Source organism: Elephas maximus, chromosome 6 (assembly GCF_024166365.1).
Source record: "Elephas maximus indicus isolate mEleMax1 chromosome 6, mEleMax1 primary haplotype, whole genome shotgun sequence".
Classification (NCBI taxonomy): Eukaryota; Metazoa; Chordata; class Mammalia; order Proboscidea; family Elephantidae; genus Elephas; species Elephas maximus.
The window spans coordinates 36,025,620-36,041,709 of NC_064824.1; the positions used below are offsets into that span (position 1 = coordinate 36,025,620).

The 16,090-nt window shown below is 34.3% G+C and overlaps 1 protein-coding gene across 1 annotated transcript in view; it reads right to left on the reverse strand.

The window, feature by feature from the left end:
* Positions 1 to 10,234: 10,234 nt before the first annotated feature.
* LRP1B (LDL receptor related protein 1B) overlaps positions 10,235 to 16,090 on the reverse strand; it is a 1,748,032-nt gene continuing 1,742,176 nt past the window's right edge. The window contains exons 89-91 of the mRNA XM_049888441.1: positions 15,241 to 15,385; positions 12,036 to 12,134; positions 10,235 to 10,375 (exon numbers count right to left, since the gene is read on the reverse strand). Of these exons, the coding sequence (XP_049744398.1) occupies positions 10,235 to 10,375; positions 12,036 to 12,134; positions 15,241 to 15,385 (385 nt within the window). The remainder of the gene's footprint in view (positions 10,376 to 12,035; positions 12,135 to 15,240; positions 15,386 to 16,090) is intronic.

Consider the following 16,090-nt stretch of genomic DNA (forward strand, 5'->3'; position numbering starts at 1 on the left):
TGTGGCAGGCAAGCCGTTGAGAATTTCTAGGTAAAATGCAGCTAATTAAAAACAAATCAGCAAAAAAAAAAAAAAAAAAAACAAACCTTTGGTAGTCTACCTATACTTTCCCTGATGAAGCTGAGTTTCTACATAGTAGACAAAGCAATTTGTGCCCTCCCACCCACTGCATTTCCCTCCAATCAAAAAACGCGAAGTCCTAGGATCTGTATTAGAAAATGAAGCTAGGTAGCGATCCTTCCACTGAACAGCTAGTGCTTCTTGAGGTGGGCCCCTGACTGAAGCATGTGCGCTCCTTCAGAGAGTTATACTTCTAGAAAATAGGGCAAATTCCTAGTACTGTTTTCAAGGAAGAGAAGGGCCACTAGGGCACCAAAAAAGCCTGGGACCCTCCTCCTGAATTTGTGGAAAGGTTAAACCACAACAGAGGGCCAGGTATTTGAGGGTGTAAGTGAGCACATATTACAGGAGGAACTTAAACATGGCAAATGGGAGTGCTAGCATGCGTGTGTACTTCTCCGTTTAAATAAATAAGTATATATGGATATGAGAATGGGAATAATCATACTGAATTCTAGGAGAGACTCACCGGGATATATGGGAAAGAAATGGACCAGGAGTTACAGTCCTGAGAAAGATTTTAAAAAGGGATGAAACGGGCAGAAAAGGGAGGTAAATAAATATTGCAAACCCTATCTGCTGCACAGCACTGGAGCTAGAGACTTTTCTCTGTAATCAGGCATTAGTAAATGAAACTAAAACACTGTGGACTATATATTTTAAGATTCCAAATACACAGAGGAAAGAAAACCATGTGAAGAGGAAGGCAGAAGTTGGAGTAATGCAACCACAAGCAGGGGAAAGTCCAGGATTGCTGGCGACCACCAGAAGCTGGAGAAGTCAAGGAAGGATGCTCACCTAGAGCCTTGGGAGGGAGTTTGGCCCTGCCGAAATCTTGATTACAGACTTCCATCGTGGAGAACTGTGAGAGAACAAATTCCTGTTGCTTAGAAAACAAAAACAAACAAAATTCCATAGGACAAGAAGATGAGAATATTTCTTTACAGAACTGTTGCAATAAGAGAAATTTTGAAAAAAAAAAAAAAGGTTAGCGTTGCACCTCAGCAGAAAATGAGAAGAAACTACAATAAACAAAACAAAACTAAGCTAAAAAGGAAAACGAGTAAGATACGGAGGGACTACAGAACATAACTGGGTTCATCACTGAGGCACGTGCACATGCACCCAGAGCGTCTCACACACACAGACCAAAAGACAAATCTAGTCTACAGGGAAAAAGTAAATTAATAATGCAGACCAGAAACTTGTTGAAAATTTCCTCAAGAATGAGGAATAAAAACAGGAAAAAATGATTTAAATGTTAGATGTGGCAAAAAAAAAAAAAAAAAAAACTAAGAAAAGTAGGTGTTTCTATGTATTAAAAGAAAGCAGTTTGGATAGAAGTAATAAAGACAGTCTTGAAGAAAACTAATCTTAGCTCAAAATAGATTGTAGTAGCCAGATAAAATTAATGAAAAGATGTCTACATATTCGGCAAAATATTTCAATTATAAGTAGTTGTTTTACTTTTTTTTAATATTGGGAAAATGTTACAAAGAAACAGAGGGTGAAAAAACAAACAAAAATCTGCTCAGGCTCAGATCCATCCTTAACGACGCTGAATGCCAGAAGGCAGTGGGACAAGTTTTACCTAGTTCTGTAGGAAAAGGTTATGATCACAGATATGTATACCCAGCTGAGTTGACCGTTGTTTATGAAGGCCATAGAGAAACGCTTGTATACAAAAACTCAGCAAGTATACCACACATAAATGCTTTTGATAAATATTTATATGCTTGATTAAATATACCAATAAAATAAGGCTGCTATCAAAATAAAGACAGGAGAAATCACATGGTAAGAGCGATGACAAGTTTTAAAAAGAGAAGATTCAATGAAAGAATAATTGAAAATATTCAAAAGAATTGATGATGGAAGACAACTTATATGTATGTGTGTGTGTATGCATGCATGTGTGTAGGTGTGTATATATAAATATATATATACACATACATACATATGCTGGATTCAAACTGCTGACTTTTTGGTTAGCAGCCAGATGCTTAACCACTGTACCACCAGGGCTCCTATGTATTTGTAAAGCAAAAAAGTATTTTCTAAATCAAACCACAAATTATACAAACAAAGACTATGAAGGTGAGTACTATTAGAGGAATCTAATAATGTTAAATTCCTGGTCTTAAGAAGAGGGAGGCAAAAGACTTATTTTTAAATTCTAAAAAATACTTTATTAGAGTATTTTTTAAGGTGAAAGTATTTATTATTAGAAAAAAAAATAAATGGTTTCAAACCATAGGCAGAAAGTAAAATTAATTACAAAAAATATATTGAATGAGGGAAGCACAAGATATAAAACCAAATGTTTTAATATTATAGTGCTCTATTTTAAAAGCAGAATAGAAAAATCAAATTTCAGCTTGATCTTAAGACGAATGAAGAAAATACTCTAAATGATAACTGGTTTTCTCTCTCTCTTTTTTTTTAATTTAATCGTAATTGTTCTTTCTTCTTTATGTACATAGTCTATGTTTTTTAAAATGGCAATCTGTTATTTTTATGATAAAAATAAGCAGCACATGTTATGATAAAATAGTGAAAGAGAAATAGAATACTGGCCTCCTATAATTTTGCTTTGGATAGAGGAAGTGGAGAAGCAAATGCGGGGAAATATGATGCTTGCATAACAAGGAACAAGAAACTAGTGGGGATTTCCTGAGTGGAGCAAACAGGTAAGCACTCGAATACTAATGAGAAGGTTGGCAATTCAAACCCACCCTGAGGAACCTCGAAAGACAGGCCTGGCGATCTGTTTTCTAAAGGTCACAGCCTTATAAACTTATGGAACGGTTCTACTCTGCATGCATGAGGTAGCCATGAGTCAGAATTGACATGATAGCAACTAACAAGAACGACAACATAGACAAAAGTAGTGATTTGTGAAATTTTAACCCAGAGATTAGACGTGTTTTGAATTTTAGGTAAAATAAGAGATAAATACCACTTTCACTATCAAGGGGATGTGAAAGCCAGTCCATGTGTGTGTATGCATGTGAGCATGCATGTGGGTATATAGATTTCCATAACCATAATTGAGGCTTACAGACAACAGAGATGGAGGTTACTCTGACTCCAAGTCTCACCGTCCAATCACTTTCTACCTAACTTTTAACACTACAATTGCCATAGAGTCAATTCAGAGTACAGCTGCAGCCCCTAAGGTTTTCATGGCTGTGAGCTTTTGGAAGCAGGTTGCCAGGCCTTTTTTCTGAGATGCCTCTGGGTAGGTTCAGACTCCCACCCTTTTGGTTAGTAGCCCTGCACTTAACCATCTGCAACACTCAGGAACATCTCAACACTACTTAGTGAAAAAAAGTTGTATCTTAGCAGTTAAATCAATCTAAACTTAAATTCTGCATAATGTTTTTAAGTATCTTTTTGTTGTTAGGTGCCCTCCAGTCAGTTCTGACTCATAGTGACCCTAAGTACAACAGAATGAAACACTACCCAGTCCTGTGCCATCCTCACAAGTGTTGGCTGTGTTTCAGCCCATTGTTGCAGCCACTGTGTCAAACCATTTCTTCCTCTTTTTTCACTGACCCTCTACTTTACCAACCATGATGTCCTTCTCCATGGACTGGTCCTTCCTGATACCATGCTCAAAGTTGTAAGACAAAGTCTCCCCATCCTTGTTTCAAAGGAACATTCTGGCTGTACTTCTCCCAAGACAGATGTATTCATTCTCCTGGCAGTCCATGGTGTATTCTATATTCTTCACCAACACCACAATTCAAAGGAGTAAATTCTTCTTCGATCTTCCTTATTCATTGTCCAGTTTTTGCATGTATATGAGGCAATTGAAAATACTCTGTCTTGGGTCAGGTGCACCTAGTCCTCAAGGTAACATCTTTGCTTTATTAACACGTTAAAGAGGTATTTTGCTGCAGATTTGTCCAATGCAATACGTTGTTTAATTTCTTGACTGCTGCTTCCCTGGGTGTTGACTGTGGATCCAAGTAAAATGAAATCCTTGACAACTTCAGTATTTTCTCTGTTTATCATGATGTTGCTTATTGGTCCAGCTGAAAATTTTTGTTTTCTTTATGTTGAGGTGTAATCCATACTGAAGGCTGTAGTTTTGATCTTCATCAGCAAGTGCTTCAAGTCCTCTTCACTTTCAGTAAGCAAGGTTGTGTCATCTGCATATTGCACGTTGTTAATGAGTCTTCCTCCAATCCAAATGTCTTGTTTTTCTTCATATAGATCAGCTTCTCAGTTTATTTTTTTTCAGCATACAGACTGAATAAATATGGTGAAAGGATTCAACTTTGACACACATCTTTCCTGATTTTAAACCATGCAGTATCCCCTTGTTCTATTCGATGACTGCCTCTTGGTCTGTGTACAGATTCCTCATAAGCACAATTAAGTGTTCTGGAATTCCCATTCTTTGCAATATTATCCAGAATTTGTTATGATCCACACAGTCGAATGCCTTTGTATAGTCAATAAAACACAGGTAGACATCTTTCTGGTATTCTCTGCTTTCAGCCAAGATCCATCTGACATTGGCAATGATATCCCTCTTTCCATGTCCTGAATGGTATTATTCCAAACTCCTAAATTTTATTCTTATCTATATTTCCCAACTTATTCTGTGTGTGAAAAAATATTTTCTCACTTACAATTTTTTAGATTACTGCCTTGAATAAGATGTGTATGGTTTTCATTATCCACAGTAAGCTTTGAAAGGCTAGAATAGTTCTTTATTGGCTCTCCAGGCTACCGCTGCATACAGAAGCTGGAAATCAAGTTGTATCAGAAGGATGATAATAGATGTATTAAAACTGCAGAAGAAACCATAGTTAAAAAATTATCTTGGAGTACAGAAATGACTAAAGTATCAGCATTGCACTCCTGCTGTTAACCGATACATTACAAACCCCAGACTAAAGGGAGAAACTATCCGTCAGACAGAATGAACACATCTTAAGCATAGAATTTATCAAGTGGGCCATCATTACTGCCAAATTTCTTTCGATTATTGATCACCGTTGCTACGAAAAAAAATTATGGAATTCACTAAAAACTATTTTTCAGAATAAATTGCAGCCATGTAAGTATGTTATCTACCATGAAAAGCTAACCTAGAGATCTTGTTTCATTTTTCCTTCTTTAGACTAGACACATGTACAACACTGTTTAAAGTTCATGTCTCTGGGCCTCTGGTTATGATCACATGAAAAATGAAATGTTATTTTCTGAATAAAACTGTTTCCATTCTTTTCCAAATTGTCTTCATATTTTTTGGATGTGTTAACTTTCTTTGTTCTTAACTTTATGTTAAGTTAGCAATAGGTTTGCTGGAAGAAATGAAAAACAAACCATCTTTTGGTTCTTTTTGTTGTTTTTCTTAAACCCAAAGTATGCTAGAGAAATAATTTTGGGGGCTATTTTAAACCCATCAAAACCAAACCTGTTTCTGCTGAGAGGATTCCAACTCATAGCAACCCTATAGGACAGAATAGAACTGCCCCATAGGGTTTCCAAAAAGTGGCTGGTGGATTTGACCTGTCAGCCTTTTGGTTAGTAGCCATAGCCTTAACCGCTGCACCACCGGCTATATTACCCATAGTAAACTTTACAAGGAAATGCTTGAGTCTCTCCCTCTCCATAACTCTTCAAATTACAATTATATAGGTCATATTCTTAATCTACCATATTTTAAGTATATAAACTAATATTGAGAAAGTCATTGTTACATAAACTGATGAAAACTGAAAGGGTCGTGGGACAAAGTACACTGATCCGAAAAATTAGTTGTATTTTGCTCAACTTTGTGCTTCCCCTCTTATACTTTAATATTATAAATAAAATCACATGGAAGTGTGAAGTTTGTAAATAGCAGTGGTATTGCTAAAATGGAATAAAAATTTGACAAACAGTATATGTTTAAAGATACAGCAGAGAGAGAGGAGAAAAAAATCAGCAGTATTTTTCCCTTTCTTCTATCATGCACATCAATTTTTCTTGTTAGAGATTGGACAATTGTGGGCATTTCACATAGTACGGTACATCTGTAATAGCTAAACATGTGTTTAGTATTGAACTTCTTCATATCTGAATCATCATAAAGAGAAAAGTGAAATTGCTAGAAGAAGAGTGCAAACTTAAATCTCAAACTCAAGGACCAAAAAGCAAGTATATGATCAAACAGAAAACAAAATAAAACATAATCACCAATGATCTCAAAATGGCCACAAATAAAACACATTTACAGACATGAAAATGACCCAATTTATCCAAAACTGTGCCAGTTTTTGGGAAAACCTGGTGGCATAGTGATTAAGAGCTACAGCTGCTAGCCAAACGGTTGGCAGTTCAAAACCACCCTGGGTTACTTGGAAACCCAATGGGGCAGTTCTACTCTGTCCTATAAGGTTGCTATGAATAGGAATTGATTTGACAACAATGGGTTTTATGTGTACAAGTTTCTAAATGAAACTTTTTTCCTTAGTAATGATTTTTAAAACTACGTAGGCACTTAACTAATAAAAACTCCTAACTCATGCATCATCAGCATTAAAGAATTAAAATCCAGAGTTGGGAATGCCATGTTTTCATTGATGAGGAGCCTTTTTTTTTTATCTCAGCTTTTCCTGCTGAGATCAATTTAATGGTGGGAAACAGAATGCAGCTTTAGGTCAGCAGTTCTTAGGCAATTTTGTTCCCTGGAAGTCATTTGGTAATGTGTGTAAACATTTTGGTTGTCACAACCCTGAGGTGGCATCTAATTGATAGAGACCAGGGGTCCTGCTACACATGGTACCCTGTTAAGGGCAGCCTCCCACAACAAAGGATTATTTGGCCCAAAATGTGAAAGTGCCAAGGTTGAGAAATCTTGCTGTAGGCGAGAAGACATTTGGGTAAAGAAGTTTACCAGAAGGTGTGCATAGTTACAAAATGTCTTCCCTCAAAGTTGAAGTAGTATTGTAAGAAATGTTTTGTTGATGACATTTGTAAAGGATTGTCGCCATGGAGGGGAGTTATACACCTACATTTTGCACGTTTACATAAGTTTTTGCAACACAAAATTGGAGTAGAGTTTTTGCAACACAAAATTGGAATGGAATTAGGTAGAATAGAGTGAACTACATTTGTGTGGTTGAAAAAACAATCCTCGTCTCATAAAGACAGAGTGTAAAGTAACTGCAAATGGAAAAACAATGAGCTCTGATGTGGACTTTCATGTACCAGCAAGGGACGGTGAAGCACAATGTGCAAATAAGGGCCATGAAGATATAACCCAAAACCAGCTGCTGTCCAGCCAACTGCAACTCATGGTGACTCCATGCGTGTTATAACAGAACTGTACTCCATAGAGTATTCAGTGGCTGATTTTTTGGAAATAGAGTGCCAGGCCTTTCTTCCAAGGTGCCTCTGGGTGGACTTGAACCTCCAACATTTCCATTAGATGCCAAGTATGTTAACCATTTACATCAACTGGGGACTTCATGAAAATATAAGCCTGTTTTAAATAGGGCCTAAGGGGAAAAACAAACGGATCCTGGGCTCTGACTGTCTTTTACCGGCACCCTAGTGAAAATAGATCATCAATACCAGGACCAGAATGTTAGTGGGTTGTATATTACCTATGATTTGCTAGATATTTATGCTACTGGTAACATTTCATAAACTGTATCAAGTCATTACAAGCTGTGGGTTCTGTTTCTTTCAAATACCTTAAGAGGCATTTATAAAGCCCTGAGATAAAAGAATTCCTTAAGATAAATATAACTTAAAGACGGCTAAACTAATCAAAACTCTTTTACATTTGCAGTCTCTAGCCTGATGCTCCAAGTAGTTTTAACAATAACTACTGCACTTACAAAATAATGTCTAAATAGTGTCTAATGGAATTTGAGTTCTTCGCAGAGTACAATTTCTGAGAATGAGAAGAAGCAGGAAGAGCTTTGGCTTTTTTCAAAGTTGTCGTAGTGCTGTGTATATCACCTGTCTCTCTATTGTAGTATGAAGCCTGTGATGAGCATAGTAAGATAAGAACAAGTAAAAGGCAGGAGAGTGTTTCTGCTTCAAGACAAGAGAAAATGAATTTTCAGTTGTGCTTTAAAAGCAATGCCATGAAATCAATCCTTCTCTGAAACGTGTATTCTAATGCTATAACGAAAATTCTCTCCTATGTTCACTATTCAGGTTTCTAGGGATATTGAAACCACCTAAAGAGAGGAACTTGCTTATTTTTAAAAACTACCCAAGCCAATCACTTAAATATGTAGAATTTCATTTAAATAAGTCAGTCAACAATTTTTTATAAAGTATTTAACACTTCATTGTAGAAACATAGGCAAAATGACTATTATAACCAAAATGAAAAATACTGTTCAATTTAAAAAATGTACTTGAACAAGAACCTGAAAAAGTTTATGATATGCATAACATTATTCAAGCAAAATTGCACTAGTATTACAGAAATCAATAGTTTATAAAGGCCTCCATATGGCAAAGTTTAGAAATAGGTAGTATGCATGCACGTAGTACAACAAAAAGTCTCTTTATAAAACAGTAGTTTTTTTTTGTTTTTTTTTTTTTAATGCTTGTACAAAGGGATAAAGAGCAACCACAAACATATTTCATCTGTTAGGTTAATACATTATGACAGCTAAAAGTCAGTCATGTCTATCAGAGGAACAAAAAAGCCCTCCATACCTTGTGAATAAATCTTTTGTGCCTTTAAAGATATTTGTATAAAAATGCTATCCTTTTTTTTTAAATTTATTTATACAACTTAAATAAATCAGACTTGTTTCAATAAAAATTTGGAAGAAGGAAAAGAAAAAGCGAACAGTGTCCATGTGTTTTGCATAACCAAAAGGAACCAGAGTACCAGAGTGACTGGTACAACATTTACACTCTCCACCTTTGATTATGGGCAGAAAATTGTTCTATAACAGCCAGAAGGTTCTTTCAGAATATAATTTGGATAGGGCAAATAATGAATTAGTCATACTGTATCTTGAAAATATTTACCAATCACTCTATACTAAAATGGCTGTTTTACCTCTTCCTTTTGACCTAACAAAGAGAATGCCTTTGTATAATTGAAATTGTCATCAATTTGTGTGCTTCTATATTATTCTTTAGTGTCCAGCTTAGTAAGGGGTTGGGTTAATCTTCCACAACATGCATGTGACAGGGAAGAAATACCTAAAACATGAGCACCCAATGAATGCCCTCTTGTGCTCTAGGCTCACTATTGCCTCAGGGTTGAGGGAGAACAAAAGGTCTTATCTCATAGCAAGCGTGGTCTTTCTACTTTAGGTATATTTTTGCTATGTCGTACGACTAAATATGGATGGTGGAGGACCAGACAGCGTTTCGTTCTGTTGTACATAGGGTCGCAATGAGTCAGAACCGACTGACTCGTTGGCACCTAGCAACAACCACCACCACTAAATATAACTATTGATTACAGGGTATATATATTTGGTATATCACACAGAGTCCACTAAATTTTTGAAAATGTAGTTATCTGTTCATGCAAATTATTAATTTTATATATATTTTTAAAGTTTTTCTTTAAAAATCTTCCTTATCATTTAGAAATCTAAGGCTAAGTTCAAAGCAGGTGATGCTGAACTTGTGAGGGCTATATATTTCCAGCAAAGTCTGAATCATTCTTAATGGGCACAAAGAAGAGAGTTGACCATTCAATTGTTCTTCCATCCATTTAAACAGAAAAACAAAATGACATTATACTATAGATTCCAGACTATATAATGAAAAAGTGCAAAGATCCTCTTTGTTAAGTAGAACCAAAAAAGTTCATATAAAATAGACCGCTCATATTCACACTACGAAGGAATATGTCGTTTTTAATATTAACAAATTCAAAGGTGTGTCCTATCAGCAGCATTGTTGTAAATTGTCCTGTAGTGCAGTTCTTTTCATAAAAATACCATACAAATGGTCAATCAATAGTCATCAGCAAAAAATAAAAACCAGAAAACAATTAACCAGGAAAAAAAAAAAAGGAAAGAGGTAAAGCTGATGCCAAAACAAGTATAATACTGTTGGAACATACAAAAGTAACCCTTATATTTTATACATTTATACAGCATATAAAAGTTTTTGCCGATTATGCCACTGTCTCTCTTATTCCAATTTCTATTTTCTTTGGAAGCAGTTCTTTCCTTTCATCAACACTTCCTAAGGAGTTTCGACAGTTTTGCCCATCCATATATAATTTTGCATACACTGGATTGGAGTAATTTGTTGGCTAGAGGAGAAAACATAAATAGGTATAATGTTATTAGCAGCCTTGAACACACTAATTATTTTCTAGGCTGTCTATCCCTTAATAGTGAGAACATTTATATGCAATACCTTTAGTAAATGGTATATATTTAAATGTAATTTAAATGCTGTGTTTACAGGCTTTCGTAGACTTTAACATGGTATTAGATAAGAGCATACTTGTACATTTTTCAGGTAACTTGTGAACCTCAGATGGCCTTTCATACAATGTGAGAAACCTGAAGAAATCTTTGAGGAAGCTATACTATTGAGACTTTATTTTAAAGCATAAACATTTAAATCAAATTCTCATAGTTTCAGTCAGTATGTTTTTTCCCTTATTTCAAGCCTATCATTGACACGCAGATACATTTACAGAAAATCGCCTCATTGCTTGGTGCTGATGATCTTTCAATGCGAGGTTGAAAGCAAGCAAATAAAAAATAAAAATGAACAAGCTTGCATAGCTGGAGTAGCCTTTTAGACAAAGAATAATATTTTGGCTTCAAACAACTTATGCATACTTATCATTGGAAATATTTTTGGACTCATTCCAAAGAATTGTGAAGAACGCAGTCATGTGAAATTTCACGGACGCTTACTGCCTTTTGAAGTAAAATTGAGAAATGAAGAAGTGACCTCTTTCAGAACAACGTATGCAATGTTTGTTATTTCAATAATTGTGGATTAACCCCCCCAAAATATTGTCTCATGTTTCATTTTGTTTTCTTTCAACAGCAGTACATTAAATCTTAGGTACAACAAAGAAACACTGTAAAATTTTAGTCATGCAAATGAGACAAACATGATAACGAATGAGAATGAAAAGCAGTTGTTGAAAGACTGGTGCAGAGGAGAGAATACTCAGCCCTAGGAATCCCTCTTCTGCTTAAAATGAACTATGCAACTTCAGACAGAGACTCTTTCTACAGACTCCCACCTTCTCGCCTCCCACAAAAAAAACAAAAACAAAAAAAAAACTTCTTGTCCTCTAGTCAATTCTGACTCATAGTGACCCTATAGGACAGAGTAGAACTGTCTATGAACCCCAGTTACTTAATTTTCACATTTAAAAAATGATTTGACTCATAGTGACTCTATAGGACAGAGTAGAACTGTCTATGAACCCCAGTTACTTAATTTTCACATTTAAAAAATGATTTAATTAGATACTCTCTAATTTCCCAGTACAATGCCACATTGTATATTTTAATGAACTGCACATCAAATTTGTATCTACTAAATAAAGCATCTTAATAGAAAATGAATAAAACTAAACATAAATTTAAGTCTAAATCAGCTTAAATTTACAACCAGAGTTGTCTTTTCTAAAAAAGAGCAAATACTTCATGCTTATTGTTAACATTTTCCAATTCAGTAGAAGGAATATTTCTACCTAATGACTTGTCTAAAATGATAAGATGTTTTATACATAATCTTATGTAGGCATAGGCAGGTCACATACTATAAGCCTCCAATTTTAATGCTGTTTTGAAATCTCTTGTTAATTAAAAATTCAATTAAAAACAAATCTCTATCTAAGTCTAGTAATTAGCATTTGATTGTGAGGGGCTCTGTGATGGAAAAACCCAGAACCCAGTGCCGATGGAATGGATATGAAACAATGAATGTTCTTCTCTCACCCCAGCAGTTAGTGGTCCTTTCAAATCAGAATTTAGGTAGATGGGCGGCGCTGTGTGGGGAAGCTTGAAAGCACTGGACCCTCCCCCTATATACCTGGCCTGGATGTAAACAGAGAATTTTAGTTTCTGATCTAATATCACGGAACCAGTTTTCATTGACATAAACTCATTATAAATCATAAATATCACATTAAAAAAACATTCTTTAGCTCTAAGGCATGAACTGTGTGTTCATGTTAGCTTTAACAACTTAAAAAAAAAAAAAACGTTACTATTAAATCTTTGCCTCACACACAGATACTGCTGTCCAGCTTACCAGTAAACATGCTATGCTCCTAAAATCCTTCATTCATTTGTGTTTATTTAATTTCATCCTCCACAAAGAAATAATATCTTTGCTCACAGTTCTGTGAAAAATGTGCCAGCCTTCCCCAATTAAGGTTTCATCACTTTGGACAATTCTGACAATGGCCCATTCTGGACACTCCGTTATCTGAGTGCTTCTAATTAAAGAAAGGCTCATCATCACTCCATAATTTTATGGAGGAAAAAAAATCAAATTTTCAATTTGATATAGCAAAACAAACTTATCTGAGTTTTTGGAAATGAGACCCTGTAGTCCAACACATACTAATTAGCGATTGTATTGGTTTACTATGTCTCACACAAGGGCAATGACTAACCATCTTTGGTAATTCAAAAGCAGAATTAGCAAATCTGGCACACTCATATTCACAGCTTTGTATTTGTAAGTGGTTCAAGATTTAAAGAAAAAAAATGAGACAAAAATTTTATTAATATGAAAACATTACTGAATATACATATTTTAAGGAACCCTAACCCTTCACTGCAACACTGAGTAACCACAAAGTTTGGAAGAAAAGCAAGGACCTCAGGAAAACATTTTTAACATAAAATCAAGTCAATGTTGCCTCTTTATTCTCCTCCACAAAGTTTTATTGAGGAAATATTGAAAACAATCCAAGTAAGGATTGTGAAGAATTTGGGATAAAATCAGTACATACTAATTCTCTTTATTTGAACTCTTCAAACAATTCTGTGGTGACCTCTATAGTCAAATCAATTTTGTTAACTTTATTAACTATTCAGTTCTTTTAATTATAAGGTAACATTAGAACAGAAATTTCAACCATTTTGAAAACAATGAAAATCATTTGTTTACAAAAAGCTCGTTTATATGTAATGCTATTTATATTCAATCACATCACCCATATAGTAAACCACTGTATAACACAGTGCATATTCCAGCTATGAAATACATTCGACCATTAAGATTGCTTCCATGTGGCCTTCTTCTTTTCAAAAGGATCTATGCCTTATCAGGACTAGCTGTGTTTTCTGCATTACTTAGAAAACAATTCATATTACATTTTTCAAATATCAGGAGCCAGGTAGAATCAGCTTTCTAAGTCACATTCCAGGTACTTTCAGCTAGTCAGCAGATTGGTACATAAATGTTTATTGTGTATTATGTGCTAAGTGCTTGAAAATGTATTTGAAGGCACTGAAACTTTTTTTTTCTCTTTGTAGAATAAGAGGAGAAAAAATTTGAAATGGAGTACTGAAAAGCTACTCACTGTAGGTGTTCAAAAATTGGCTTAATTCAATCACTGATAGATAAAAATAATAAGGAAAATGAGCTCTCTTTATGAAAAGTGTATAATGTCTTCATCAGCTCATTTTACAATTATGCATGCTGTATTTTATCCCTAAGATGAATGCAAAGAATTTGAGGAATATATTGTTTTTAAATGTCTGTCTCCATCATAGATTATCAAATAACAATATGCATAGTACATACAGTCTTTCAGTTTCAAGTAGAGAATATGGAAACTAAGGTTACCCGTATTTATTTCATGAAAAATTTTAGATGTAAGAGGTAGTTACTGAATGAATAATTAATATTAACTACAAAATTGCCTTCTAATTAGGAAGACATTGTTACAATGTGTTCTGACAGAACAAAATTTATCCATTTAATAATGTTTTATTTATTCTTATAGAAATAAATAGTTGGCCATTGATGGATCAATTTCAGACTTAGGAAGTATAGTCGTGAATTCTGAACTAGATTGAATATATGGGACCCTAGTCAACTTCTTCAGGAGCAGCTGTTGCTATGAAGGCAAAACCATATGGGTATAGATTGGCCATTGTGATTATTTACAATATAAAGTTGCATTTTAGGAAAAGTGTCTTTAATATGTCAGAAAATAAATAATCATTCAGTAAATGAATAAATAAGACAAAGAAAAACTATTTTCTAATAGTAAACTCACACTTTTAGTTCAGACTGAAATACTCTAAAATCATCAGGCAAAGTATTCAGATAATTCAGTGAAATGAATATTCAAAGTTTAACTTCTCTAGGTAATTGTGTAACTTATGTTTTTTTCTTAAATTGTGCCAATCTGAGCATACAATGATAAGGACTAGCAGAGGCTCTGAAAAGATTGTGGATTCTTAGGTTATATATATCAATGACATGTTTCAAGTTAATAGCAAGGATATTACAGCAGATAGGAAAATATTTCAGAAAAGTGATTTGATTAAACACAAATCTAAGGGCACAGCTTAGCTGGCTCTTTGATGAAAGAAATGCTGTAAAAAATACTTATTTAGACAATGAAGCACTTTGCTTTTTTTTACTGTTGAAAAAAGAAATCAGCTAACATTTTTACACTAGGTTGCATATATTGATGTAGTAATACCATAAGACATTTGAATAAGATATTACTTTAAATAAATTACATGTTTACAAATGAAGTGAATACATAACAAATATGTGTTTTCTAAAAAATGTTATATTAACTTGCATGTGTTAGGTGAATGACGTCCATAATTTTATTTGGCTTTTTCTTTAACATACGCTGTAACACTCAATACATCCTAAAGTCCTTTACTGTATTTTCAGATGAAAGGAAAACCAAAAACCAAACCAAATTTGTTGTCGCCAAGCTGATTCTGACTCCTAGTGTCCCTACAGGACAGAGTAGAACTGCCCCATAGGGTTTCCAAGGAGCAGCTGGATTTGAACTGCTGACCTTTTGGTTAGAAGCCGAGTTCTTAACCACCACATTATCAGGGCCCCAGATAAATGGACAGCTTGATGAAATCCAGAGTCATGTAACAGAGGTATGACTCAAGATTGTTAGTATTTTGTCTATCATTGTGAGAGATATACCTTTGTTGGGTCTACCATAAAACCAGGATCCAAAAGGCCTCCATCGCTGTGATCATGATCCACCTCATACATGTTATAGGATGGATTGCCGATTTCCACATTTATTCCTCCATTGATAATGGGTTGTCTTCTAATTGTTTTTGTCCTAGAAAATGTGAAATTAATATAAGTGTGATTTGTTTAAATCAGACTTTGTACACAATCAGGTATACGAAACTTTAAAATTTACAGATTTAATGTCTGATTTTAATACAACAGATGGAAAGATTTTAAATGAAATGTATTTTAAATGAACTGAATAAATTACATTGATCAAGTCATAGAGAAATAAAAAATGTCTTAATTTGATAAGTAGTTTACTTATTTAAACTTTAAAATAAAAATATTTTGAAATACATTCATTCTAATAGGTAATATTACATTAGTGGAAATCCAATAGTCACTATTCTGTTATCTTTTTAAATACTACATTTTTTGCTCCTTTCTGGGAACCAACCTTAATAAAATAGTCATAAATGAATTTTGGAGTAGATTATTTTCAGTCCCCAGCTTATAGTATTAGAGTCTTATTTTACAAAATTTAGAAACTGTGATTCACAAGCTCTTTTGATTCCTGGATAATAACCCCAAGCCACCTAGATCTTTACAACTGCATATCAATATACATTGAAATAATGAGAATTACATTGAGAGATAAACAAAACAAATATACAAGTTGTGACTGAAATGCATAATTTATGTTATACATAGGTATATTCATAATGACTTTGTTGAAATCACTAATCATATAATACGATGCTCCTCAAAGACCGTTGCTGTTTCAAGGAAAGGCTACTACACTTGTAAAATT